This window comes from Amphiprion ocellaris, chromosome 16 (assembly GCF_022539595.1).
Source record: "Amphiprion ocellaris isolate individual 3 ecotype Okinawa chromosome 16, ASM2253959v1, whole genome shotgun sequence".
Taxonomy (NCBI): Eukaryota; Metazoa; Chordata; class Actinopteri; family Pomacentridae; genus Amphiprion; species Amphiprion ocellaris.
Window position 1 is genome coordinate 12,004,948 of NC_072781.1, and position 27,904 is coordinate 12,032,851.

The 27,904-nt window shown below is 41.3% G+C and overlaps 1 protein-coding gene across 6 annotated transcripts; it reads right to left on the reverse strand.

Moving 5' to 3' along the window:
* Window positions 1-757: 757 nt before the first annotated feature.
* Window positions 758-27,875, reverse strand: ptpn20 (protein tyrosine phosphatase non-receptor type 20). 6 transcript variants are annotated; one of them, XM_023283713.3, is made up of 47 exons: window positions 27,646-27,875; window positions 24,880-25,027; window positions 24,525-24,688; window positions 23,387-23,452; window positions 23,111-23,290; window positions 22,892-22,967; window positions 22,272-22,352; window positions 22,095-22,170; window positions 21,698-21,851; window positions 21,365-21,436; window positions 20,998-21,172; window positions 20,568-20,703; window positions 20,310-20,448; window positions 20,064-20,216; window positions 18,963-19,148; window positions 18,682-18,844; window positions 18,302-18,572; window positions 18,134-18,213; window positions 17,646-17,723; window positions 17,418-17,525; window positions 17,153-17,269; window positions 16,785-16,993; window positions 16,037-16,138; window positions 15,559-15,652; window positions 14,926-15,011; window positions 14,333-14,504; window positions 13,661-13,872; window positions 13,116-13,214; window positions 12,488-13,038; window positions 11,406-12,015; window positions 10,663-10,833; window positions 10,397-10,571; window positions 10,088-10,298; window positions 9,964-10,001; window positions 9,587-9,673; window positions 8,794-8,855; window positions 8,298-8,459; window positions 7,968-8,217; window positions 6,995-7,101; window positions 6,747-6,829; window positions 6,208-6,341; window positions 5,954-6,102; window positions 5,670-5,760; window positions 4,208-4,542; window positions 3,882-4,097; window positions 2,964-3,026; window positions 758-2,869 (listed from the first exon to the last, which is right to left on the reverse strand). In XM_023283713.3, the coding sequence occupies exons 2-47, from the start codon at window positions 25,001-25,003 to the stop codon at window positions 2,759-2,761; spliced, it is 7,179 nt and encodes a 2,392-aa protein (XP_023139481.2). In that variant the 5' UTR covers window positions 25,004-25,027; window positions 27,646-27,875; the 3' UTR covers window positions 758-2,758. The 6 variants fall into 6 exon arrangements, with proteins under 6 accessions (XP_023139481.2, XP_035810307.2, XP_035810306.2 ...); XM_035954414.2 differs by having other exon boundaries at window positions 6,235-6,341; window positions 18,924-19,148; XM_035954413.2 differs by having other exon boundaries at window positions 18,924-19,148.
* Window positions 27,876-27,904: the final 29 nt, after the last annotated feature.

Sequence of the window (27,904 nt, forward strand, 5' to 3'; positions counted from 1 at the left end):
ATGCTCCTGATATTATTAGACTGTGCATGTGCACAGTAGAGAAGATATTCTGCTGTGATCTTTGTTTATTTTCCTTTGGACATGTTGACATTGGAGCACAGCAGATTTTACAGTAACCATCCAGCTTATTTCAATTTCACCTTTACGCCAGTGAGCCAGTCAGTAACTCTTCCCATGTCTTGAGGTTTAAAATTAAATGGACGACTGTTTGATAAAATGATACATCTATAAAACGGCCTTGAATAACTTGAGCTGCTGTCGCTTTTGCCATAACTTACAGCAATAACAGGGCTCTGAGATGAGGAGCAAGGAGAAATAGGAGGCAGGAGGGTGGGTGACTGGAGGCTTGTGTATGTGTGTGAGTGGGGCGGCTGTAGATAAAGAACACAAGGGCAGTGGGAGTAGACGGCGAGAGAGAGTGGTGAGAAAGTGAACGAGTAAATCTGCTCTGTGGCTTCCCCAGCATCAAGTTTATATGTGTGCGGAGCGTGCAATGTGTTTCCAGGGGTTTCCATGCTGTCACAAAAGACCCCTGTGAGACCAGCTTATTTACCCTGCAGTAAAACCCGAGAGGGAGTATACCCTGCAGTAAAAATGGAGAGGGGGCGCAGTGGAATTAGATTTAGGGCCGCCTCCGGCTCTCTGTTCTGTGTGTGCCGTCAGGGAAAACCCACTCTGCTGGGTCTTGTTCCGTTGTTCAACTTGAATTATGTTGTGTTCGGAGTCAAGGGGTAAAATGTGTTGTATAACACACAAACAAGTTTCAGAATAGGGTTTAATTAAAGAGAGAGGTATTACATTGTTCTCAGTTATTGGTTACATAGTGGCTGGTACAGTGACAAGATATTAATTTAGCATAAATAAGCAGTTGTGCAATTAAGGGTTATTACATTTCACAATGCTACTGCATAAGCACTTGCTTGACTGTACAAGATGCATTTTCACAGATGAATGCAAAATGTGCTTCAGTTTGTTCTTTCAAGAATAATCATTTCCCAAGATCTGAGGAAGAAAAACATATCAACAGGATCTCAAAGAGAACATGAACTTGCACATAACAGAGGGTTAGCTGTCGCTGGAAACCAACCGACCAGCACTGAGTGAAAAGATGTTGCATACACAGTACAGAGGCTGATGGCTCTGCATGGCCATCCACATGGCAAAGGTACAGTACAGCATATGTCTTACCAACATGCTCCAAACGCTTTGGAAGATGCTATCGGGTAAGAAATTGACATTCTGATCCCCTCTCCTCATGGAGAGTATTGCTTTGTTACATTCCACATTTTGATCAAGTCATTCGGTCAAACTCCAAGCTAAGACATCTGTACTTTAAGAGTCTGCATGCAATAAGAGAGCTGGTGTGTCTTTGATAGCAGCTAAATGAACAAAGCTCACAAGCAGTGACATCCAAAGGTTGAGGTTCAAACCAGCAGCTATAAATCATCTTTGATCTGTAACTTGAAGATGTATGCAGCTCTGTTGCTTTGTTCAGTTTTCTAAAGTGGCAAAATGGAAAGTTTGTAAACCTCTTAATATTTTTTGCATTTTTGGCTGAGTTTGTATTAAAATAGCTATGGAATACAGATAAAGGATGTTGTCACATAAGTTACACTTAAAAGCCCAGCGACTAATTAATTACATTACATTTAAATCAGTTTTGTACGTTTTACAAAAAAAATCTGAACACTTAGTGTTAATGCCTAGTCCAAATTTTAGTAAAATAGTGAAAATTTATGAATTTATTCAAAATGTTTTTTTTATTTTATGTGGAATCATTCTTTATCTGTATTAGGATGCGCAAGTTATGATAATGTGTAGTAAAACTTTCCTTGTGATAGTGTTTTGTATAAAATGAGCCCACAAACAAAAAAAGATTGACAGGCGGTGTGCAAACATCACACTGTTTCCAAGTTACAATTTACAGTAACTAACTAAAAGATGAGATGTAATCCTCCTCTGGTTTGGATCAACCAAATGTCCACCTCAGACCACTAAGAGACTGAAAGCTGCACATTCAATCTAACCACCGTCAGGTGCTTTCAAATCAGTCTCTTGCTCTCCGTCCCTGACCGCTTGTGACAAGTGGCCTCGGGTCAATATGGAGCAAGTGGGGCGTGTCTTTCCAAGGCACTTGATTCTTTTCATTTCCTTAGATGATGAATTGAAAAATCAATAATGGTCTTTTGCCCCTTTCCCCAGGGTACAAATGCACTTAAATGAAATGATAACACAATGCTTAATCAATGTTAAACATGAAGGTTTTAGACAGACACTAACTTTGGTTTGATGATCTTATACTTGTGCACTTTGATGACATTGCTGCCAGATAAAAGATGCGAATATTACCAGATTTTAGATTCCATGCAAATATGAGTGTTAAAAATAAATGCAATTTGCAAATTAAAAGACGTGGAGAAAAATAAAGGAGATACAATCAAATAGTGACACAAAATAAAAATAAAAAACAGATAGTTGAGACAGAAGGCAAATCACTAAACCTGAAAAGGCAAAACAACCTCAGTGATCTAAATTAAATTGACATAATCACAGCACCGAGAACACATATACGGACAAAAAAATTAAAGTTGAAGTCATTGTAGCAAAACAGAATACAGATTTCATATTATAGCAAACTAAACTAAGGACAGCCAAAGAAAAAGGTCTCACCAGTGGATCGCTATGCTGTGATAGACTGCACATGGTCAAACATACACAGCCTGTGCTTTACAGGTAGGTGAACTGGAGGTGGAAACATTCAAACAACTTTGTGGTCTCTGGGACTTTCTGGCTGCCATTGGTTGCCGTGAAGCTGTAAAATCCCCTGTAAAACCTCCAACCAGACTTTGTAGCAGAAGAGGTACTGTTCCTGAAAGAGAGCGACAAAGGAAACGCCTAGCTTTTGGGAACCGCTTCTGTTTAAAGCTTGAACTTTGAACTGTAACCTTTCTGTTGACACTGACCTTGGTTTGAATCATCCCATGCCGCTGAAGTCTCATCTCTTTTACGATGTCGCTCACATTAATCTGTAGACAGAGACAGAAGGCAATGAGGCACCACTACGGCATGCATGAAATCCAGAGCCATATTTTACTTCTAATATCAATAATAAATGAACAAAACTGAGAGTCCATAGAGATGTCAGATTTATGGGGCTGTACTGTGGCAGGGTGGTGCTTTGGCATAAATATTTATCATGTTCATCTTTGTATTTAGCGTGTCAGCATGCAAATATATGCAATTAAGTAGTAAACACAAACAATAGCAGAGGCTAAGCCATAGATTTTTCAGGTGTGCCATTCTGGACAGTAGCAAGCCAGAATTGCTCTCCGTGTATTTGTGTATTTTAAATTTTTAAAAAAGTTTCCTCAGTTTATGATTGCATTAATCGATTATCAATTAATGAAGTTATATTTTATCTTATTTTATAAATCAAAGTACTAGATAATAACACAAAAATGGCCTGATAGCGTCACTAGACAAAAAGTCAGGAGATGCCAAAGTTGTTAGAACCCATCCTGATTGGAACGTGAATATTGTTCAATTCAGTTCAATTAAAAAAACTAATTAATCATAACAACTACGTACGTAAGATGCTAAAATAGCTGAGAGGTAACCATGCTGTAGAAGACTTTAGCAGCATAGTTAAACAATGTGTACCAAAATGAATAGCATTCCACTAATACTTGTCAGATATTGACTAAAAACAAATTAATCATTAATGTCAGAAGGATTTGTTTTGTGTTGAATGTTTCATAAATGCTGTAAAAATGTATTACCAATCCATCCGATAATTGTTGCGATATTTGAGTTCGGACTACAAAAACTACAAAATGGTTCAGTAAACTTAATATAAACTTGTCAAACTGGCTTCCACTCACAGGCAAATCTCTTTCAATGAGGCTGAGGATAATGTCAGTACAGATGAGAACTCCTGTGCGCCCGATGCCAGCACTGCAGTGCACAGTGACAGGCCCTTTGTGGTGCACCGCCCTCAAGTAGCGGATGAAGCGAACCAGCTGCTCGGAGCAGTGTGGCACGCCGTGGTCAGGCCAGTGTGTGAACTTCAAGTGACGAACAAAGTGAGTCTCACCAGTCTGGAAGAACACAATTTAAAAAAAAAAAGATTCACATTAAAGTTTTACAGTAAAACACAATATTGCAGCCAAGTCCTCAGTCAGGTAGACCCCCTCCACCTCCTTCTCACCTCCGTCTCTACCATGCGGATGATCTTGATGTGAAAGTATTCCAGATACTGTTGGTTCTCCAGGTGAAGCTGGTACCTGCCAGTGTTCAGAGGCACACCCAGCTTCTCGGGCCAGTACTTGTGACATTTGATCCTTCCCCGTTCTATTTCCTGGGTCATCATGGAAATGACGTCAGACTTGTTTTCCCAGATCATCTGCCAGAAGGCCTGCACGGTGGAGGGCAGGGGGCCCTGGCAGGAGATGTAGAAGAACTCTTCAGCTCCGACTTGCATGCGGATGTAGCTGGCGTTGATGTAGTCCTGGTTCTCTCCAATGGCAACACGGGTTTTGTCATCTATGAGAGGTAAGCTTAGTGTGAATTCATAACTGAAATAAAAAGTTACACCTCTAACCTCCCACTAACAAAAAAGCAGATATCCTTTATGTTTTCTCAATATTAAATTGTCTTTTTTGACTATAAACAGCAAACAAGGATATCTTGTATTGCTAAAAGCGAGCAAACGAAGTGTACATTATGTAAAGCAGCCAAGTAAACAATTTTGAGGCCTGGAGTTCAACAAACCCGTGCTGTGAAGATGTTTGTTGGTGATGAGAGGAGTGATAGACCAGAGTGAGGCAGGAATGTTTTGCACCGCCTGCTTGTGAGGTTAAAAAAAGCCACAGACTGGAAATCTGGCTTTCTAAATAAAATAGTTAAAAGCTACAAGCTGTGGGATTGGATCGGTAAATAGCTTTTTTCCGGGACTACTTGCACAAACATCAGTTGTAACAAGCAACAAGCCATGTGGTGAGGTGCAGTAGTATTCCACCGGGGGTCACTGCTCTTTTCATCACCCTAATTCATCTCAACTCTGACCCATTACAACCCTGAACACTCGGCTTGAGAAGGAAATGCTTATGTGCATGTTGCACGTGCACATATGTGTGTGTTTTCCAGCTAATTTTACATTAATTACATCTCTTGTATTAATCTTTGAGACAACAACACACATTCTATCTCTCTGTATTTATCCACTGAAATCCATAATGATAACACAGCTTGTAATTATTACTCCTGATGCTGCTTCCTTTATTAAAAATATAAATCCTAGATAATTACAAGGATCTTCGTCATCACTACTTGGCAGAAAATTATGAGTGTGCTTCCAGTGAATTACTGATGCTCATGAGGGGCATAATTTATTGAGCAGAAATTACTTAAGTGTTGTAAACAAATGTCTTTTCGCCTCCTTCAGTAAAGACCTTACAGTCAGCTTAAACTGAGTGACTAAGAGAAGTGCCAACAAACAGGCTCTCCCATAAATGCCAAGTCTGTGAGTATCCAGCTTTTACAAGCTTTAGCCGACCAATAAAATAACTCAGAGATGGGAACATAAAATAAAGCGCAGGGTTTGAACAAATGGAGAAAGTGAAAGTCTTACATTCTAGCCAGAGGAAGTTAAAAAAAAACCATCCTCTTACAAGGTAGGATGTCCCTGTAGCGGTTCTTGTCTCTGTTTTCAGGGGCTTTTCCCACCAGACAGTTGTCAGAGGGCTTCAAATGCTCCAGAGCCTGAAATAAACAACATGAGTCCAATAACAAAAAGAACAAAAAATTCTAATTAAAATAACCTTCAAAGTTTTAATGTTGATTATCTCTGTGTGCGTGTGCATCTTTGTTGCTTTTCTTCCAAGGCTTCACAGTGACTAATCTCAGAATCACCCTTTGATAAATGTGCACATCTATTTTTACCACATATACACACCATGAACTCTTTGACCAGTTCCTGCTGGTCCAGCTGATGCTGCAGAATCTGGATGAGAGCTTTGACCCTGGAGCCTGAATACTGGCTGGTCTTTGCAGGAGTAATGAGTGCTAGACTGGCCAGTTCCTCCTCTGACACTATGGGTGGGCCTGAGGGAAAGAAAAAAAGCACACAAATGATGGTTTTATGGCCCAGCTTAGACAAAATTTTCACTCTGTCGCATCGACACAGTAGTAGAGTAGACAAACAGACACCTGTTTGGAGGGAGGTCAGTTCCTGACCTGCGGCGTCAAATACATCATCATCTTCTTCGCTGCTCCAGCCATCTGACTGGGTTCTCCGGATGTCTTTGCAGGACTGGTCCAAAAGTTTGGTCACAATTTGTTTCCTGGGGGAGTCAGGGGGCAGGGGTGAGACCAGACCATTTTTATTCTTCGGTGGGAGGGGATGAAATCATGCAAGGCTGAGCTTCCTTTCCCTGCGACTTTTCCACCTAAAATACAGTATAGACAAGAGGCTAAAATACCTTTTTGCTGCTGCTGTACCTGTTGTTTCGAGGCTACAGAGAATAGTACTATACACTTCCTAACTGTTCCACTATTTTCTGTCTCACTGGGGTTCACAACCCATAAGCATTTATCACAGAGTCTTGCTTTATTTATTGCTCTCTGCCGCCTCCTTATGGTTAAAAATGAAATTCCAACAAAAGAAGAAGGAGGAGGAGGTGGACAAGGGTGAGAGGAGAGGAAACACATAGACAATACAAGAGGAGAGTAGTTTGGGATGTTACTACCTGTCAGAAGCTCCATGCAACATGTCAGTGACATTGAGGGATGGGCAGCAAGCTTGATGAGAAGGGGTGCTGTTACAACTCTCCTGTTCCACAGACAAACAGCCACAGGACGCAACAGACAGGAGGAGTAAGATGTTAGTAGTAGATGTTAGTAAAGAGGTAAGGAGGGGTGTGATTTTATTTAAAACAGGTATTCATGTTGTAATTATTAGACTGTGGTTTAAGTGTGGGTCAGTGTCCATCATTACCTCTTTAACTGAAATCTCATCTGTTACGACAGTCAGTCGGCGAGGTGGAGGAGGCGGCGAAGTTAGGACAACCTCTGGTTCATTGACCACAGGGTCTGAAGTTGCCTCTGAAACAGTAGTTGAAGCACTCAATAAATAAGAAAATAAAAAAAATTCTACATTTTAATAATGATGTCCATTAAACTTCTGAACCCCAAAACTAGCCAGTTTGTTTGACAGACATGATATCATGTCAAAAATTGCCAAAATTAAACCAATTAGTAAAGACTGAAACTGTAAAAACCAGGAAAAAAAAAATTGTACATTTAACTTTCTGGTGGTCATTGAACAGCTCATAAATAACTGGTAAAATTAAATAAATTTAAGCATGAAATTGCAATATTTCATAAAAATCACTTAATTCTGCTTGAGTGATTTAAAAAAATCCTCAAAAATGTAACATTTGTACTAACAAGACTCCAACCAAAAAGCCATTAGTGACTCAGCTGTGACCACTAGTCATGTAGCAAACAAATTCAGGGACTTGAACTGGGCTGAACTGCAGGCTGTGCTTTCATAGGCAGATAGGAAAAAAGTCTGGAAATAAAATTTAAATATAAACAGTCAAGTATCTATAGCATGTACAGTTTTTTTCCAGTACTGGTAACACCTGTGGGCACTTGGAAAATGTTATACCTGTTGATCCCAGGTTTTGTCAATTTTTGAAACATATATACACAAAAATTTTTTAATTATATCTACTTCTAGTCATGATTGTGCTGTTTCCATGATGCTGCAGAAATTCATGTTGCCGTTAAAAATGAGGCCACAGTCAGTGAAAATAACTAAAATCCCCAAAACTGCTCAGGGTTCAGAGACCAAGAGAGCATTGTCTCAGTAATTAAATATAAAAAGCTTCACAGAGTCTATACCAAATTGACCATTCATCTCCTACAAATAAATGATAATAATAAGGAGTTTTCAGAGATCGTACCAGGGAGGCACTCGACTGGTCTGTTCAGCATGACATCCGGTGAAGTACAGGCATCAGGGCTGGATACAGGAGCTGGCTGCTCAGCTAAAATAGCTTCAGTGTGCGCGGACATGTTGGGTGGCGTCGGTGCCTCAGAGTAGGTCAGGGGCAGGATGTCTCTGCAGATGGTGAGCTGTACAGTACCCTCAGCCTTACGCAGAATATCCACCACCTTGCTGTGGCTCAGTCCGGACACAATCACACCATTCACCTAGAAAACACACAGTGACAATCAAGGTTTTCCCCACTATGGACGTAATAAAACAGTCAGGATGCATGATGTGTTGTTACCTCTAATAGAATATCTCCCACTCTCAGCCGACCGTCCTGCTCTGCTACTCCACCAGAGCATATTTCCTTCACTCTGAGCATGCTGCCATTTGTTCCCCCAACCAAAGCGAAGCCAAGGCCTCCTCCTTCTGGTTTAGTGAACTCCACCTGCATGATGCAACTCTAAAGAGACGAGAATTCAAAACTAGAGAATATGGAGGAGTCAGCAGCAGAAGACCGGTGAGGCAGACTGTTGCTGTCATTTTTTTGACAAATTATTTATAGGGTCACATTATGTTCGACAAAAAAAAAGCCTGCCATTATGTTGTGAATACACAAATCAGCTATAGAGGTAGCCTGGCAGGCACATGCATGCAGAAATGAAGCCCCAGTAGAGAGTGCATTCGCAGATTGACATGCAGTAGATTCATGTTACAGCGTTTGTTTCGATGGATGTTTCAAAAGATGTGCAGCTTTAGAAACACACACTGCAAAAAAAACATGTTTGGAAACTTACATCCTGTTCTTGGGTGAGAGAGAGACATCTGAATTTTCCAGCAGTCCTACACACAGCTTCAGCTGAAAAAAAGACATGAGTTATCAATGAAGTAGCAGCCAAAAAAATCCAGTGATTACACTCAGTATAATGTTTTCAAAGAATATTAGTCGAGCCACTTACTGCTAAATAAGCCTCTGGCTCTAATCTAACAGTAGAACTTCTCTTCTGTGCTAATTCCCATCTATGCAACCATTTCTAGCCAATGAAATTTCCAAAATAGGCACAAAGAAAAAAAACTACACACACCAACCTCCCACCTCTTCGGCCATTTTGAAAGTGAAGTGTTGATGGGTGCGTCTCTTCTATGACAGGTGAACAAGGCTGATCTTTTCAGACTGACCCTCTTCACTGTCCCTTACCGCTGCATGCACTGTCACCAGGCAACTGAACTACCTGTCCTATAGACCACTGTCTGTATGGCTGTGACTGTGTGCGTGTGCGTGTGTCTGTGTGTGTGTGTGAGAGATGCTTTTGGCCTTGCAGTCCAATACACCAGTGGAGGGCCAGAGGCTTGCTAATTATTAATCCTGCTGTGAGAGCCCAGGATCTGTCTGTCAGCATTCAGATCACACACACACAGCTGCAAAGAGAAACTATCTGTCAGCACTGAGCTCCGGCTTCACACACACAATGGGACAACAAGGAAAAGGGTGAAAGGGAACCAGTTATGGCTGCTGATAGAACATGCTGATGGAGGGAGTTCGGAGATAAATAGAGGAATAAATGAGGAGAAAGGGAAGGAAAAACTCACCATCTTCAGGAGGAGATTCTTTCTCTGGAGAGACTGGCTCCTCAAAACGAGCAAAGAACTTCCTATCTTTTTTCCAGTCAAACAGGCCTATTAAAGAAAAAACTTGTTTAAAAATCATAGATTGCACAAGGAAACGATTTTTTCACATTACAAAAATGCAGAGACAAATATTTCCCTTGTTTCACAGAAGTCACTGTAACACTTTCTGGTAATGATTGAACCTAGATTGTCATCGTTCAGCTGAGCACAAACATATCAGGTATCTAGGCAATCATCAGTGCATATATGGTGTGTAACAACCAAACTATGCTATCTGTGGGTCATTGGATTTACTCAAGCAGGCGAAACCACATCATAAATCCTTGAGAAGCTCTTACCATTCCACTTAGCCTTGGGGGTCACCGGCTGGTCTTCTCTGTGACAAACACAAACAGTAGAGTCATTCACAAAAACAAACACCTAAACACCAATTTGAGTATCTGTCACTCTCGTCTTTCGTACCTGAGGATTTTAAGTTTCACTTTACGCGGGGCGATCTCGCAGGCTTTGACGGCATCCTCCAGGGTCATTCCCAGGGTGCATCTCCCACAGATGTACAGGATCTTGTCATTAGGTTGGACGCTGCCCTCCTCGCTAGCCGGGGAGCCTGGCACCACCTCCAGACAGTAGATGCCCTGCCATTTGCTGCCAATGCCACCTGTCAGCTTTATTCCTGCAGAGGACACACACAGAGAGACGCATTTGAATAACACTGACTGATATGTGACTGTTGTGTCTATGAAATGTGTGAAAATATTCCCAATGACCCACCCAGCTGTCCTGATGGTGTCTTGTAGAGAACAATATCAGGCAGGCTGTCACAGGAAGGCGGAGCCACCAGGTTGCTGACTGCCCTCCCCAGTGTCATACTCAGTCTTCTTGGAGATGATCTGAGAATCGTCATGGCAACATCATCTGCCACACTGGTAACATCATGCCCAGTTACCTTAAAAAAAAATCAGCAGAGAATGAATTCCTCACAGTCGACACTCAGCAAGACTGTTTTGAAATGTGCCGACGTGTGAATCCGTGCGTACAGTGATGAGTCTGTCTCCTGCCCTCAGCCGTCCATCTGCCTTCGCCGGGTTGTCCAGTATTTCCTGTATGTAGTAGCAGTTGTCCAGTTTGCTTCGGGTGATAGTAAACCCAAAGCTTCCGCTCCTGGACTTGGTCAGAACCACTGTCAGCTCAAACTCTTTAACCAAACCCTGTCAGGCAAGAAACAATGGATATTTGTTTGGTACAAAGGTGCAAACACTATACAAATTGATATGAATAAATACCAAAAATTACTACTACATCAGTTTTAAACCACTTCACTTTCAAACTAAAACCACATTGAGCCACCTGAGTGACTTCTGAAGAATAAACGTGTTGCATCGTGCTATGTTCCATGACAGCTAGTGTGTATGTAAACTGGGGAGCGAGATGTTTTAGAATAAGAGTTTAGATGTGAATTCAAATACATGGAGACATCAAAATTAAAAACACACGTACATTAAACAACTTAAACATGAAAACTGAAACTCCACCATTGTTTTTGACTCTACAAAACATACCCCTTTGATTTGACATTGGTTGGTATTTGTGTCAGTATCAGTTTCAAGTAAGATAATCTAATCACAGTTTACTTGACAGAAATCTAAAGTGTTTGCCTAACTTTTGGCAAATGTTTTCAAAATATTAAAAATGTGTAAATCTGCTGCAAACTAATATTGATGAAAAGATGTCTTTTTTAACCAAAGCTGAAAAAGTGAGGCTAAAACAGGACCCGACTTGCCTTTCTACGACTCTCCTTCTCCTCTTCATCCATTTCATCCTCATCATCGTCCTTGTACTCCTTTTCTTTCTTCTCAGGCTCTTCTCTGAGCGGCGTGTGGACCTGGGCAGTAGTGGGCAGCGCTGCAGGGGGCAGCGTCAGGGCAGGTGGGCTGGTGCAGGGAGGCACAGAGGAGATTATCTGAGCTGTGATGGGGGTCAGGGGCGGAGGCTGAGGTGGAGGCACCAGAGGTCGGCTTTTCTTGGACATGGCTTTGTAGTGGCTTGGAAGAAGCCCCTGCTGGATAGGGTGGTGTTTGGTTTTCGGGGGCTGAGTCGTGAGCGGCTGAGATGGGTGGGCCAGGGAGCAAGTGGTCATGCTGTCGGACGAGAGGTTGAGGGGCAAGATGGTGGGAGGGGAGACATGAGAGCTGAGGTTTGGACTCTGAAAACCGCTGGAGGTTTGAGAGCCAGGCGCTGGGAGGATGTTTGCTGGAGTGTTGCTGGTGGGAAGACTGTGAGGAGGCTCCAGTGTGGAGCTGATAGTCAGATATTCTTCATCTGCCATGATGGTCAGTCCATTTCCCATGAGGCAGTAAGTCACACTTCCATCTGCCTCTTCTCTGACCCCACTGCAGAATAAGAAAAAAACATAACATAATGTATATAACGCACCAAAATAATTTATAATTCACCCAAACTTTCAAAATGTCTAACCTTAAAATTAAGACAGATCACACATAACGCCCAACAACACATAACAACGGACTAGTCAGGCCTTCTACATCTTTAGAGTAAATAACTACTGTAACAGAATTTTAGAATCAGTCTTCTTTATTTTAGAATTCAAATATAACTTTATTATTTCAATACACAATATAGAAACATGAGCAATACTTGGCAAAACAGCAGTATTTTGCTGTATATTTTTAAACAGTTTTGAGTTCTGAGATCAGAGCCGCTGAAACTACAATGCAACTGCATGTTGCAGAAATGGCTACAACATTTATTGGCTCAATTTTCTGAGACAGAAGTAGAGTGCAAACTTTTTCCTTTTTCTTTATGTAGCAATATTACGATGGTTTTCTACATCTGATACATTACCTGGCATATACAGAGCCTGAAGCAGTCTTAGGACAGACGTCCATAAGCATCACAGTTGAGTTTGATGTCGTTGCAACCTCCTCTTCTCGGTCCTCGTTCTTCTTCTTTGCTTCTACTTCTTGTTGTTCCTCTGGTTTCCCAGCAGCTGGTTCTGGCTCTGCTGTTGCTGGTGGAGAGCCGGATGCAGGTGATGTAGGTGATGTAGGCGACGCAGGTGAGGCGGGTGATGCCGGCGAGGCGGGTGAGACTGGCGAGACTGGTGACGGAGGAGATGTAGGTGACGTGGGGGAGGGTGGTGACCGAGGAGGGGATGGAAGAGCCTGGTTGGTCTGCACTTCACCTTCCTGATTCTCCTGGTTTTCTGGGAGCTGAGAAGCTGCAGGGGGTTCTGGGCTTTTCCCTGTTGAATTGGTCAGATCTTCCTCCTGGTTGGGGGGCTGCCTCAGGATGCGTATGTTGTCATCATATTGAAACTTAAGGAGCTGGCTGTAGTCCTCTCCTAGTCGGATGTCCAGCGACCGAGATCGAACCTCACGGAACAGTGCAGGGCTCTGCAGCGTCAGACAGAAAGTGAGGCAGTCTGTCTGGATCACCATCTGTACAGCGGTTTATGTAGACATTAGCTTACCAGTGTGTTATTATCTGCATCGTACAGAACTCCAGGACCTGGTCGGCAGATCAACAGGTGAACTTCAGACGGAGCTCCACGTAGCAAGAACAAAACCCTCTGAAAGAAGACAGAAAAGTGTGATTGTGCAAGAAAGTTTGGCCTGAACCCAGTTTGTCTCCAAATGTTCACATCTATTTGATTGTCTTGCATTTAAAAGCATCTGCTTATACAATTAAACTCCTTGACAGTATAAGATTAAATGACATAGACACTATGACACAACCGGCTTGCTATTTTTGGTACTGTGGGCTTAAAGGATTAGTAAACCAATGACGCGACCAGGCTCTTAAGAAAGAACAGGGCCCCTAGTGTTGATCTTACACTTAGCAGCCCATTCACAATTATTCATGTGGATTCGGGTAAGAAATTACCTCGTGCTGCTATTAGCACACAGGTTTATATACTTTTTTAGCAAATTGTGCTAATTGTGATAAAAAAAAAAATCAAACTGGTCACTATTTTTTAATTAAAAAAAATCACTAGTATGAACATATTAACCCTACCTGGTAAGAGAGATCCTTGACAGGCTCTTTGTTGACAGACAGAATCACGTCTCCCTCTCGCAGCAGGCCGCTTTCTTGTGCAGGCTGACCTGGGAACAGACGTTTGATGCGGACCACGCTGCCTCTGTCTGGCCCCGAGTGCAGATGTGAGATGTAAAAGCTGAAGCCGAGGCCAGACAAACTCTTTTTTAGGACCACTTCGTGTGTGTTTTCTAGGAAAGAGATGAGATGGAGGCAAATCTTGGAGCATTAATGCATGTTGTGTAATCTTTAATCTGTAATGCACGCAGCAATTTTGTACATTGTGATCAAAACCAAAACACATATCCTTCTAGGGGAAGTCTTGCAATATCATAAATGACAATCCTCTTTTATTGCATTTCCCCCCGCATTTCTTTCTAACATTTACAGTAGAGAAAGGAAGGATTTGTACAGATGAGGAACTGTCCTTTTAGCTCAGCTCAGCCACTGAACAGGCAGCTTCAAGGTTTCAGTGGATGCAGTCTCAGGGGACTGAGGCAGCATCAACCCTGGATGACTCTGACAGCAACCACAATGTAGCTGTCAGATGACTCACAGTCACCTCTGAGCCATGTGTGCAAGTGTGTGTGTGTGTTTGTGTGCCTTTTTTTTTGTGCGTGAGAGTAAGCGCCCCTTCCTCTCCCCTCTCACCATCAGTTACAAAGCTGTAGCCCTTGGATCGACCACTCAAGGTCGTTTCCATGGAGACCTCGGTCCTGGGGGGTTGTGTTTGTGATGTATTGTGGACCAAGGGGAGGCAGGGTGAGTCTGGCCTGGGCTCCAAGATGACCGTAGGCTCCCTTTCCAGCAGCAGGTTCACCACCTATGAACAACGGATGGAAACACATGCACCCCGTTTATAAGTTTAATGCTTGAATATACACACCAGAGTAGGTGCAGAGAACAATGTGCAGGATCAGATTGGATACCTATAATCAGCTTTCAATGAAGTTAATTATGAAAGCTTCTCTACATTACTGGGAATAAAGTGGAAAGGTCTTAAAGATTCAGCAAGTGCTTGTAATTAAGAGATAACCTCATATTTAGTTTGTCAGTGAGAGCACTGCTTTATGGTTCAGCTGTGCTTGATATAACTAAGTTCAGGTTATTAAAACTACTTGTGTAGTGTGTTTTTTTTTTCTTGTCTCAATCCTATCAGCAAAGAAGAAAGTGGGATTTTGTGTGTGTGCATTTGTGTTTTACTGCATGTGTGTATTCGTGTGCATGCATGTGTGTTTGTATACCTCCCCGGTCCTCTTCAGGCACTCGACAGCTTGTTGGTGAGTCACGCCCCTCAGGTTGGACCCGTCAACCTCCAGCAGTCTGTCACCTGTCATATGCACAAACGCAAATCTCATCATCATTAGTAACATCAATACATAAACGGTTTGTGTGTCGTGCATATGTGTGTGTGTGTGTGTGTGTGTGTGTGTAAGACCGTGTGTGACAGTGTGTGGTTGATGGGCATGTCGACAAATCTAAGTTGTTCCTGTTCACTGAAGCAGAAACCAAGCAGAAACAGACACAGCGGCTCCAGTGGCCCACTCATATACTAACATAACTGACATAATAATAATAATACCATAAAACAACTTCTAAGAGCCTTTCTCATCATTGGGTAAAATTCTTTTTCCCACATTCAGTTATTTAATGTTCTATATAAGGAGGTGGAAGAATCTTGCACCTTTGTGTGAGGTTTGTAATGAATGTGGCATATATTTTAAAGTTTTCATCATGTAATTTTTTATAATAATAATAATAATAATAATAATAATAATAAGTGAGTGAACACCGTGCATAAAATCCAGCCTTTGCAGAACATTTTGTGTTTTTGGCAGCCACCTGATCACATTTTGCAACAACAACTAAAAGATTACCAGTCTGAATGCGTCCGTCCTGCTCAGCAGCCCCTCCAGGCACCAGACTCTTGATGTAAATGCCTCCATATCGTACATTAGTGTTAATTCCTCCCTTTTGGCAAGAGAGATTGCAAAAAAGACATTAGTCAATGTCATCTTCCTCAAGTAACCCAAACAACCCACACTGACTCAGCGTGGTGAAATCCTAGTTGCTGTGTAGAGTAGAGTAGCATGGTGCATATTGACCTTTCCCAATAAGTCCTGTAAATCGGTTTGGCTAACAATAAGGCAATGAGGTCACTAAGGTTTAGACACGACTTACTTGGATTTAACAGGGTGTAACGCACAAGACTTTCTATGTAGACAGAGCTGTATTGTATAACGGCCCCATACAGAATAAACTAGTGCTAGTACTGAGTTAAGAAAATAAAAACTATGCATCTTTAAAGATAGAGAACATGAGACAAATACAGTAAATGGGAAACAATTCACTCACAGCAACACTGATGCCGAGACTGCCACTGCTTTTCTTCAGCTCCACGATAAACTGCTCCGCTGCTTTAAGACTTAAGACAGAGGGTGACCTAGAACAAGCATCCTGAAAAACAGACAGAAAATGGACGACATATTAGATTGCAAGTTACTGCGTAAAAATTACATATATACGGGAACCAAGAAAATTCTTGAAATGAAATATTTTACATAGATAGATAGATAGATAGATAGATAGATAGATAGATAGATAGATAGATAGATAGATAGATAGATAGATAGATACATACTTTATTAATCCCGAGGGAAATTCAAAAGCCTCTATTTTAATATATATTAAATAAATTTTCAGTTTCTAAAATATACTAATTGAATAATTTACTATAAGTTTCTCTTACACATGAATATTGTGTCTTCCACACCTAAATGTACATGTTGTTGCTCGGTAAGTGATCTAGTGACACTTTGTATTTAAAAAAAAAACACTAAATAACATTAAATAATGACAGGAATAATTCAGGCCATAACCTGAAGTGTCAGGAAAAAAAGTAGAACATAGATTTGCATAATGAGAATGTGAAAAAATGTGTAAAAGTGACACTTTTCAATGCTGTGGATGACAACCTGTCTGAGCTCTATTAATATGGTCTGTTTAGCAATTAGTGTCGGTTTAAGTGTTTCGTCTGTTTTGACAACGTTGCTTCCATGGAAACAAAGTCACTTATCTGTAACCGCTGCCATGTGAATCTAACCTGGGCGTCATGTATTCGCACAACAGGAATGTGAAGCCTCCTGCTCTGTTTCGGGGTTGCCATGTTGGACAGTGTGATGGCTTCTTCCAGTTCCTCCGTGGCAGGACGAAACTCGTTGCCACTCAGGGTGGTCTGTGACCCAAAGCTCCTCTCCAGCGCCAAACCAAGAGTACTTTGACTCAAGGAACTGTTTCTGTCCTTCAGAGTGTCTGATTGGAAAACAGCCAAAGGGGATTAAAGACCTCAAGACACATATACAAGTATGAAATGTCACCTCTAAACATAGTAATATTTACGCAGTGATTTATGAATATTTGCGAGGTTCTAAGACTGTGCATACAGAGGAGGAAGCATTGAGCAGATCTTACATTTAGGCTGCGACACGATGAGCTCTACTTCGTCAGGACTGCTCTGTAAGATTGCAGCAGCGTCACTGAACGTTACTCCTTCCAAACTGGTCTTGTTCAGGGAGATGAGGCGTCCACCTGTTAAAATCAACAAATCATTAGCAAATTCTCCTGATAGGTTATCACGTGCAGTCTAACTGTGCCTCTCTCTCTAGTGATGTCATGTTCTACGTTACACTGCAAGCCAGTGTCTGTGTTTCCAGCTCCCATTGTCGGCGCTTCGTACCGGGTTTGATTCGTCCATCTTTGTCCGCAGGCCCATCAGGCACAATGGAAGCAATGAAGATCCCAAGGTCTAGTTTACCTGTATTGTCCTCCCCTACTATCACAAAGCCTGAAACAGGACCAGAGAGGATGTGAAGACAAAAGTCTCCTGCTAAAGAATCAGACAGGTAGCACTCTGCTCATTAAATATACAACAAGTTCACAGCTAAGTCCACCATAATAAACTCACCAAAGCCCAGTTTGGAATCTTTCTTCAGGGTCACGCAGACTATCTCTCTCTCTGGTGGGGTCCGTGTTGGTGTATCAACTGCAAAGCACATGGTTTACATATGATAAAGGGCCACTGTAAATATACTCATGTGCTTTTTATGGCTTGTTCAGAGTCACAGGGGCAGACAAACTCATTCATATCTGTGTGAGATTTCAGATCACCAAATCTGCCTGTATGTGGACTGTGACATTTAACCCAAATAGATGGGAAAATATGTAGACTCCATACAGAATCTCCTGTAGATAGGATAGTGATCAAAGTGAAACACCGTGTCAACCCAATCTAAACATACAGATGGGACACAAACAAAAAAAAATAATAAAATAGGTGGGAGGAAAAAACTGTCAAATACAGATTTTTCCACATGATGTGTTTTTCCTTTGATTTGACACCCATCTGCATGTGTTTGCAAGACAGAACTGAGTTTAAAAAGTTGACATTTTCACCTCGTATGGAGGATGAGGCGTCAGAATCCTGCTTCTGTAGCGAAACACTGGACATCATTCTGGGAATTGGCTCTGGAGTGCTACAACACAAGTGCACAGTTATGTTTATCTAAATCAACACAAGTTTTCAGTGATTAAAACATAAATCTGATCGTCATCCTTGGCTACCTCCAAGACTGTCGCTCTTTCCCTCCATCCCTGAGGTCTGCTGTTTCGTTCAGCTCCTTGTTCAGCTCCCTGCTCATCTCCCTCCTCATCTCTCTCTGCTGCCGGAGCCGAGCCTCCAGCTTGGCCGTCAGGTCGTCACAGGACTTGGAGAGGGAGTCTGGGTGTCTGGGTGTCAGACCTACATGGTTCAGCATGTTCTCTGAGCAAGACATCCGCTTCAGGCTCAAATTACGAGCCCTGTATGCAGACATGTACTTATCCATGTGTTCATCTGGAGAATTAGAGGAGAATCAGAGGTTTGTGAGTATTGGGTTTTATATGTCTAAGTATTTTTAAAGCCCAAAACAATACACTCTATACCACCACTAAAACTCTCCCACCTGGTATCATAGTGTGGTTAAGCTGTCTTGACGTCATCTCGCTATGAAACTTGTGCTGTGCAGAGCAGAGGTTCAGGAGGTACTGTGCTATTTTTGAGCTTTCCGTGACAAAACTGTGCTTTTTCCCGCTGGGCCCTCCACACTCAATAATCAGCTTCCGTCGCTGAAAGACAGACACGAGTCATAATATATTAACTCAGCGCTTGAGAACAATATGAGCTGCACAAAGCAATATCTCATACCGCATTGCACAATCTGACTGGGTTGCCACTTATTTTTACCCCAGTGGATATGGTGTCAGTTTCCCTCCAGAGGAAGCGTCTAGTGACAGTCCGGAGGTGGTTCTTCATCTCATAAACGATGATTCCTTTGGCACAGACTCCCAAAACTAGCTCTCCCACCACCGGCCTCTTCTCTCTTCCCACACGGTGGAACATGACGCCGTACTCTGGTAACTGCTGAGCAATCTGAGGTGGAGGCAAAAACACTGCTTTTTCATACACTGGTCAATGTAGAGTTCTTAGGATATTTTGCTTCCATAACATTTCCTCTTTAAGATTAATATATTTCAAAAATGTCCAATATACTCTTTAAGGTGTTTATGTTACTTCACTTTGTGTTTCTTTTCTTATACTCTGAGCCAGAAATCTCCTCTTCAGTAGCACTTACATACACCAAACATCCCAGTTTTATTGCTACCTATATCAAGGAGGTTTTGACAGAGATGTCTGTTATATATCATTTACAGCCTGATTTATAGGATATTTTATTCCCCAAATCATGGTGAAAATTGATTTTTTTTTCTGGCTGTATTTTCTGATTTATGAAGTAATAAAAAAGACATCAAAAATCCCTTCTGTAAAAGACTTTGGCTCTACTGTGTCAACAAAATGAAAACAAACTTTAAAGCTGACCTTATCTAATTTTAGATTTCTGTTCAGGAAATGAATGCAAATTTTGGCATTTTTAGATATATAATACCTAATTTCCATGTTCAAAAATAACATTTCAGAAACCTTCCAACAGAAAATACCTGACTTATTTTAAGTAATAAACTGGGGATGTTTAACAGGTGAAATTGATTAGTTCAAATTTATTTCACTCAATTCGCCTGTAGAGTCATCCCTTAAAACTGTGAGGGCATATGCATTTGATTTTAAATTGTAGCAAATAATGCTAACACTGATTTAGACTTGCAGAAAGGACAATAGTCAAAGCATGATCAAATTTAAAGCAAATCATAGTAGTGATAGTTCACAGAGCTTTATTAATTTAGCATCTTGCAAGGTGAAAACAAATACAGAGCCAAATGACAATGTGAGCCACTGGATAATTGAATGTGTGTTTTTGTGTGGGAGTGGATGCATTAGTAGTGAGGCTACCTTTAGGTATTCCGTTTCTGCCTCTTCTGGCAGCATCTGGGCGTGACTTGCATGTAGTCTTGGCAACTCCTCCTTGATGCTGGGCAGAGCAAGCTTTTCCAGCATCCTCTTGGACACATAGTGCTCTGGCTGGTAATAATTCTTCCCGTATAACTAAAAAGACAAACAAAAGAACCAACTGTAGCTGACAGTTGATGTTTATATTCAAATGCATATCATGAGCATGTTTCTTTCAGTCCCCTGTACCTCTGGCATGTAATCACCAAACTCCGCCTGCAGAGCCAAAGCAGCCAAGAACAGTCCTGTCTCCTCGTTACAGTAAAGCCTGTCCTCCATGATATCTTTACGTAGCTGCAAGTAGTACTGGTGACGAGTCAGTCTGTGCCTAGGAAGCAGGAAAAAAACATCAACAAAAAAAAAAAAAAATCAGTGTTCCTCCTCTACCCGTTTCTATAAATAAAATTCCTGCATATGAGTAAATCTCCAGATACGTGCTGCACTTACAGAATGAAGGAGATGTCGTCAACAAAAAATTTGACCCGAAGAAACACCAAAAAGGACAATATCTGCCCTTTTTTCCAACTGTCAGGCGCAACTTTGGAGATTTTTATTTCATGGTCCAAAAAGAAATATTCATCATCTGCAGAATGCAAAAGAAAAGCCTTTTTAACCACAGAATCCTGAAGTGACTGAAACAACAAAACATGCACAGAGATGTAAATTCAACCTCATTTCAAAGTTTTTGTTTGAATAAACATTCAGACAAAAACTGGAATATTATCACAAGTTCACCCATCACGCCAATTGTGATGGAATATTATCACAAGTTAGACTGTGGATGTTTTGAAATGAATTTGGGTTTTGAATTTTCTATTTTTTGTACAATCACTGCAGTCACGTTAGATTAGGTCCCATATATAATATGTCCGCTTACCATCTAGGAAGGCAAGACCAAAGTAAAAGTGTTCCACCAAGTTTGCGTGAGCCACCACCATGTCAAACACATCTCTTGCTCTGGACTTAGTGTCACAGCGAACCACCACGTACTGTCCGTTAGGCAGCACTACAGTCACTTCTCTCTGAGACGAACATGAACGGCCCTTTCTGGACTGTGGTGCACACACACAAACACACAGACACACATAAAAAAAAACCTACAGACACACTCACGTACATAAAAATACTGTGCATGCAATTGTGTAAATAAACATAGCTTGGCATGCCAGAAAAGAACACAATGTGACAAAAACAGAAATTTACATAGAAATTGATCAGAGGGTGACCAGAAAGCATTGATTTACCACAATAGATCCTGGAAGCTCAAGAACGATGTGCTGCTCGTCCGGCATTCTGACAAATTCAGGTCCCAGTGCCTGAAAAGAAAATAGCATTTAGAAATTCCTAAAGCAATAATAGAAATGACAGATCTTTGTGCATTTCTAAATGCTCTGCACATGCACTAAATCCTCAACATGATTCTCAAAGCTAAAAACTATGCTCTAAAATCCCTATGATAACATGGAAATGTCACTTCTTGCACAGACAATCATACAGAGCATGCACTTCTAGTTTACAGTCTGGAAAAACATTTTCCCCTGCATTTATCCCTCTCAGTACACATTAAATAATCCTACCTTTGCTTTTCTCTGGCTCAGGCTGAGCGAGGACTCGCTAAAGGTGATGGAAGGACTGTGAGATCTGCCTGATGTCTTGGGCGAGATGTCATGGTGGGGGCTCCTACCAAGCCAACTGCAGTTGCTGTCCCTGTGACGAACCCCACGAGGGAGTCTGAGGGGAGAGAGGCGGGTGTGGGTCGGGGAGGACGGATTGTGTAATAGTTGTGCAGACAAGTTGGGAAAAGTCAAACAATGACACAATGTCACGTCTCCTCAAAGTTGGTACAGACAATACGGGAGGTTAAAATGAAGAGTGGATGGATTTATTTATGTTGACATGCATGCACAAATGGCACATGACTATTGAGGAATGTCTTTATTCTGCATTGTCAGTGTGCTTGCCTATAATACATGCCTGTCTAAAGAAGACTGGTAGAGCGGTGTGGGAGAGCTTCTCGGTCTTTGTCTCCAAGGTCTTTGAGGTAAACTCCCTATAAAGGTGAAACAAAATAAGAAACATTTATGACAATTCTGCGTTCTCCTATCCTGTGTCATTGTTTCAGTTGTGCTTTCCTCTGCATCATTTGCGTACCTGACTTTGAATCCGAGTCCGTTGAGTATCTTCTCCCTTCAGCACTTCCTTCGCTGAAGTCTGAAAGTGGCCCTCGCTTTCCTGTCAACCAGGTAAGAGATGGAAGATGACAGCAATGCTTGATTCCTGTCTGTCTGGGTTTCCCCCGAGACACTGATGATTGGACAGAGCTGAGGCGGGTGGAGGGTTTAGCCTGGGGCATTCACATTCAGTATCTGATTATTGGCTCTCGCAGGAGCCTAATCCTAGGCTTGCTTTAGGTTAAGATTTTAATCCTGTTGACCTGCATACTGTCTTGAGTCAAAAGAATGATGACTGTATCTACTTTTTGTAAACATGTAGATGATGACTTGGATCAAATTTATTTGACATGCAAAAACTCCTATTTTTCAAGTATATTTTTATCCTGCAAAAAATCTCAGACCCCAAAATGAAAAATAATTCTGAAAGCATTCCCCTTCCACTGTCTTTTTGTTGCAAGGCATGGCAGGAAAATGGATATTTTGAATCAACTGCAAGATTTTGACTCAGCCTTCCCCCTTTTTTATTGAATACTACTTGCACTTCCAGTAGAAGTGAATTAATATAAAGTTTATCAGGACTGTAACATGTATACTCACCATGAAGTCTCTCTCTGATCATCTGACTCCTGCCACTCAAAGGGACGTTGCTGTCTGGCAGAGAGCCCTGGTCCATCTGAGGTGAAAAGAAACCATAACCACTTTTATATTTTGTCATTATGCAGATTTCCACGTAGTATGCCTTTAAATTCCAACACATGCAGAGAAGCTGAAACACCAGCAGAGAGGAACACGCTGTACGTAGATATCTGAACGTACTGATTCATGGAAAACCTCCTCCACAAGCTGTCTGATGACTTTGGCGGGGGGCAGCAAGATGGAGGCTTTGAGCTGAGATTCGCAGGCTTCCAGGATGGAGTTGAGATTTACCCTGCGGTGGGCCAGGTCCTCACACATGCTGAGGAGGAGGCTGTTTAGATGGTCACTCAACTGGACTGGCTGAGGGTCAGAGTGGAAATGAGTCAGAAGAACTGAGACGTAGGACTTTGTTGGTCCTGAGGAAGACTGCTACAGGCTTGTGTCGGCGGCTCCTACCTGATTTTGAGGTAGGTGAAAATCAACTGACCAGTAGAGAGTCATACCCAGTGAATACACCAGCATCTGGTTAGGAACAAGACGCACAAGACATATTGCCATAATGAAACATTACCGACAAAGTACTTTTCGTACATAAATAACTTGTCCTAAACAGCTGCTTCAACCCTGAGCTAAGCATCAAGTGTTATCGTTATTGCTACATCTGAGCAGGAATGATACGAGCTATGTGTGTTCATTTTAAGGTAATGTGCAAAGCTGTGCGTTAAAAGTGTCTAACAATACTGACATGCAGCATCTTGTGGTCAAACAGGAGAACTATAAATGAGAGTTCTACCAAATTGGGACGAAAATGATATAATAGACCCAATGATCAAGCTAATTTGCACATCTATAAAATCTCCTAAAATATATAATTTAAGCATGATTTAATAAATCACATTTATGACGATTACTGTATAATGAAATGGTCATCGCTTAAATATTTTGTAAATATTTTTCTATAAATGTATTGTCATTTATTGGTTGTGTATTGGTTAAGGACATAGTACATATTCTTTTGTTTTATGCAGGTGTCAATTCCATCCATGTATGTCTTCAATACAGTAAATTTGTAGTATTAGTATTGAGAATATATGGCACACGTCAAGGAATGTTGCCTAACCCTGTTAAACCCAAATATAGAAAGAAAAATAGCAAAAATAATATATATTTATATATAAATAATAAAAGTGCTAATTTAAAAAAAAAAAAATATATATATATATATATATATATATATATATATATATATAGAGAGAGAGAGAGAGAGAGAGAGAGAGAGAGAGAGAGAGAGAGAGAGAGAGAGTTTATGAATTATGGTTCTGAGGTGCAGATTTCAGGGCAGTGGTTCCTTTGCTTAGCCACTAGATGGCGAGCTGACACCTCAGTCGACCTTCAACTCCTGTCATCCTCAGATTTAGCACTCAGAGGAAAAAAGACACATCAGTGTATGACAGCAGTGATCAGTTCTAGTCACTGCAGAGTCTAAAGTTACAGACAGAGAAAAAAAACAGCTATGTGACTTCATACTGTGTAGTGTTGTGCTATCAGCTGTCATGTGATGGGCTGGGATGGGTATAAAGATGCTTGCACTGACCCTCTCTGTGGCAGGTTTAGTTGAGCTGGCACGGCCCTGCAGCATCTCCGGAGCAGTGAAGGTGGATACCTCATCTGATAGGCCACAGTTCTTAAATGCTAAGGTACCAGTGGCTGACAGCAGCAAGGAGGTGGGGCTTATGATATTGCACATATTGTTGTGACCTGATAAAAAAATGAAAGAGAGGAAGTCTATAATATACATGTGTACATGCTGCTACAGTTTTACTATGAAGTCGCTTTAAGTGAAACAGTAATGCTGGTTAACATTTACACAACAATAAGATAATGGCCTGGGCACAGCATTAAGGCATGATGTGAGCCTAGAGTGAGGATGGTAATGTGGAATGCTTTACCCTTATAAGAGACATCCACTAAAGACTCTGCAGTGCCCAGCAGCAGGGACCAGACCTCCTCTTCCAGCAGAGGTCCCCCTCGTGCCTCCAAAACTTCAGCTAATGTAACAAATGTGCTGCTCATTCTGCACACATTCCACGCACGCACCTGAGGATGTCACACATGGAAAATACATACAAACTTCAAAATACACACAGGTACAACATATCACACATTAGAAGCTATGTTCAACCAAATAGTCTGACGAGAACTTCTTTTTTCTGCATACAAATCAGACATACACATGACTTCAGTGGATGTCTTTCAGCACACATGTAAACAATGTACACTCTATATTCAGCTGTTATTCTTTGCTGAGTGCCAAATTTGTTACTGTCTGAATTCTTCGCTCATTTCTTTCATTATGCATTTCTGCTTCATCTAATTCTGAGATTCTTGGCAGAAAAAGACAAGTCTTTGCTCTGGGCTCTAATAAGACTGACTTAGTCCATTGGTCAGCCTCTGGCTTTCTCTGCCCCTCGCATTTAGTAACAGGCTTTCCTCTGACCTGAGAGCAGTTCTGAGGAAGCTGTGATTCTAACGCCAAAGGTGTCATGATCCCGTGTTTGTTGTTGCACTGTGAGCAGGTATTACCGCAACTATAAACAGCTTTCTTGCCTTGAGTATTCTTTAAACGTGTACTGTGGATTGATTAAGTGAGGTCTATATTTACATTTTTTCACTATGTATTCAGAAAGATTATTGTAAAATTACTGGCAAGAACTTTTTTGTTCGTAGCTGCCTCAGAGGACAGAAGCACTGAAACAAAGTGATGTTTAAAAAAATCTGATAAATATTTTTCTACATGTCCACGAATAACATTTAAAACGACTCTAAGAAAGACACTGTTTTTCCCCCAACATGTATGTCAGACACTTAAAGTGCACCCATGTAGCCCTTAGAAAATCAGTCAGATTTAAGTTGACAAATTTCTTGTTTGAATGCAAACATATAGACTAAAACAATCACAGTAAAATGTCTGCCTGGTTCAGATTAGTGCATCACAAGGAAGCCCCTTCCTCTTATTTTTAAAAGACTGAATGTTGTCGCAAATCTGTGCAGCTCTATTTATCATCTAGATGAATATTCAGCTAGATTGGACCTGAAATTGCCATGATTTGGGAAGATTATGGTAAAAATTAGCAATAACTTTTTTGTTAGTAGCACTGAAACAAAGTGATGTTCAGAAAAATCAGAGAAATATTTTACTACATGTCCAACGGATAACATTTAAAGCAACTCTAAGAGCAATACTCTGAGTAAAAATGGACATGCTGTCATGTCCCAGGGGCTTAATGGGTTTAACTTTCTCACACAGTTAGCAAGAAAAGACTGGTTATTCTTGACTAATGCTAAAGGCCGTGAAACCAAACCACAGTGATTTTTAACTCTGTTTTTTTTATTGTGACTCTCTGTCTCTCAGTGCAGTAGTATAATAGGCTTGTTCCAACCCAGTTACTTCAGGCATGATTAAATCCCCCTCTTAAACTCAACTTATCCTTGGCTTACAAGATTTCTAGTGTTGCAAAAAAGAAATGCACCACTCAAACTGTGAGGATTAAATCAGTGATTACACTAATATACTGATGAGAAATATGAAATCATATGCTGTAGCCTACATATTGGTTTGTTGTTATGATGTAGAAGGGATGGAATAGGAAGGTACAGTAGGAAACCTGTCAGGTGCACCCACCCATCCAGTCCTGAGCTAAACTTTAGCAGCTGTGCTCCTTCAAAGTGGTCTGTCTACAAGTGTAAAGCTGCTGGAGTGAAGACATACAGAACTACAGGGACCAAAACACATACCTGGCTGCAAAGTATATTGACAGCAAACCATCAAGTGTTGCAGGAAAGTGCGAAGGAGCTGCCTCATACATGCAACAATGTGACTTTTGGCCACATTTGGAAGTCTGACCTCTTATATTTTCTCTCCGTTTTTACTATTAAACTTTTAGTTTCTGTCACATCTGCATTCCCTGAATGCAAATTAAGTGGGAATAAAGAGTGCACAGAAATCCATTCAATCTCAAAGACCTCTAATGTAATTGCACTGTCTTCTGCTGTCTCGAATCAACCCTGTCTACTAACTAATAATCTGATGGCTTGTCCATTTTACTGCATAGGCTACACAATCTTGTCTCCCTTGCTGACATGAGTGCTTTTATTCATTATGTTTGGACGAAAATACACGATTTAATGAGGCAGTCAACAACTATTCCTTTTACCCTGCTAGACAAGCCTCCTTCTTGCTGATCCACGAAGCAGACAAGCACATGATTCGAAGCAGACAGTAAAGCTGTGCTGTATTTTGGGGAATTGAGGACAACATGCTTCTTCAGGATCTAGGTCTCTTACAGCCTCCTTTGTAACTATAAAGTGACAATAAATCCCCACGTCTGTGATAAAAACAAGGTATGATGCTACTATAGTGAGTGTTCAGTTTATGGGGCTACAGCATAAGCAGCATTTAACAGCCAGCAAATTTCACCAAGATGATTTTTCTGTCCTCTCAGGCCTGAATATGAAGGCTTTATTGTGCATTTTTATGATTCTTAAAGGTAAATCACTACAATCCTGTGATTTTTCAACTGAGGTGCCAGCAAGTGAGCCAGATTCCATCTCAGATCTCCAGCTGATAAACAGAGCAGATGATGAAAACATGAAGATACCCATTTCAAATCAGCAAGCTGTCAAACGGCACAGTAAAATGAAGATGATAGAGTTACCTGGTACCATACGTAGCCTGTGTCAGCGAGCTGATCCTTTGTATTATCTTCAGTGCTCCCAGCACGGATCCAAAGTAATCCTTGTGATCATCGCATTGCTGTTTTGATGTCCTCGCAGTAAAGGCTGCTCGGTTCTGGCAGGTAATTCATCAATGACATTAACTATACATGGTGCCCCATTCATTTGCTCTATTACCAGCAGCCCCACGCTGAAGATCTGAAACTTTTTGCGGTAATTGGCGCTATTCTTAGCTTCTCG

Excerpts from the sequence above, each read along its gene's own strand:
- ptpn20 (XM_035954413.2), bottom strand. The coding sequence starts at position 25,003 with ATGAGCAGCACATTTGTTACATTAGCTGAAGTTTTGGAGGCACGAGGG. Across the intron at positions 22,968-23,110 it reads AGGAGGTTTTCCATGAATCA|ATGGACCAGGGCTCTCTGCC; the intron begins GTACGTTCAGAT and ends TTTTCACCTCAG. Across the intron at positions 6,830-6,994 it reads ATGAGATTTCAGTTAAAGAG|GAGAGTTGTAACAGCACCCC; the intron begins GTAATGATGGAC and ends TCTGTGGAACAG.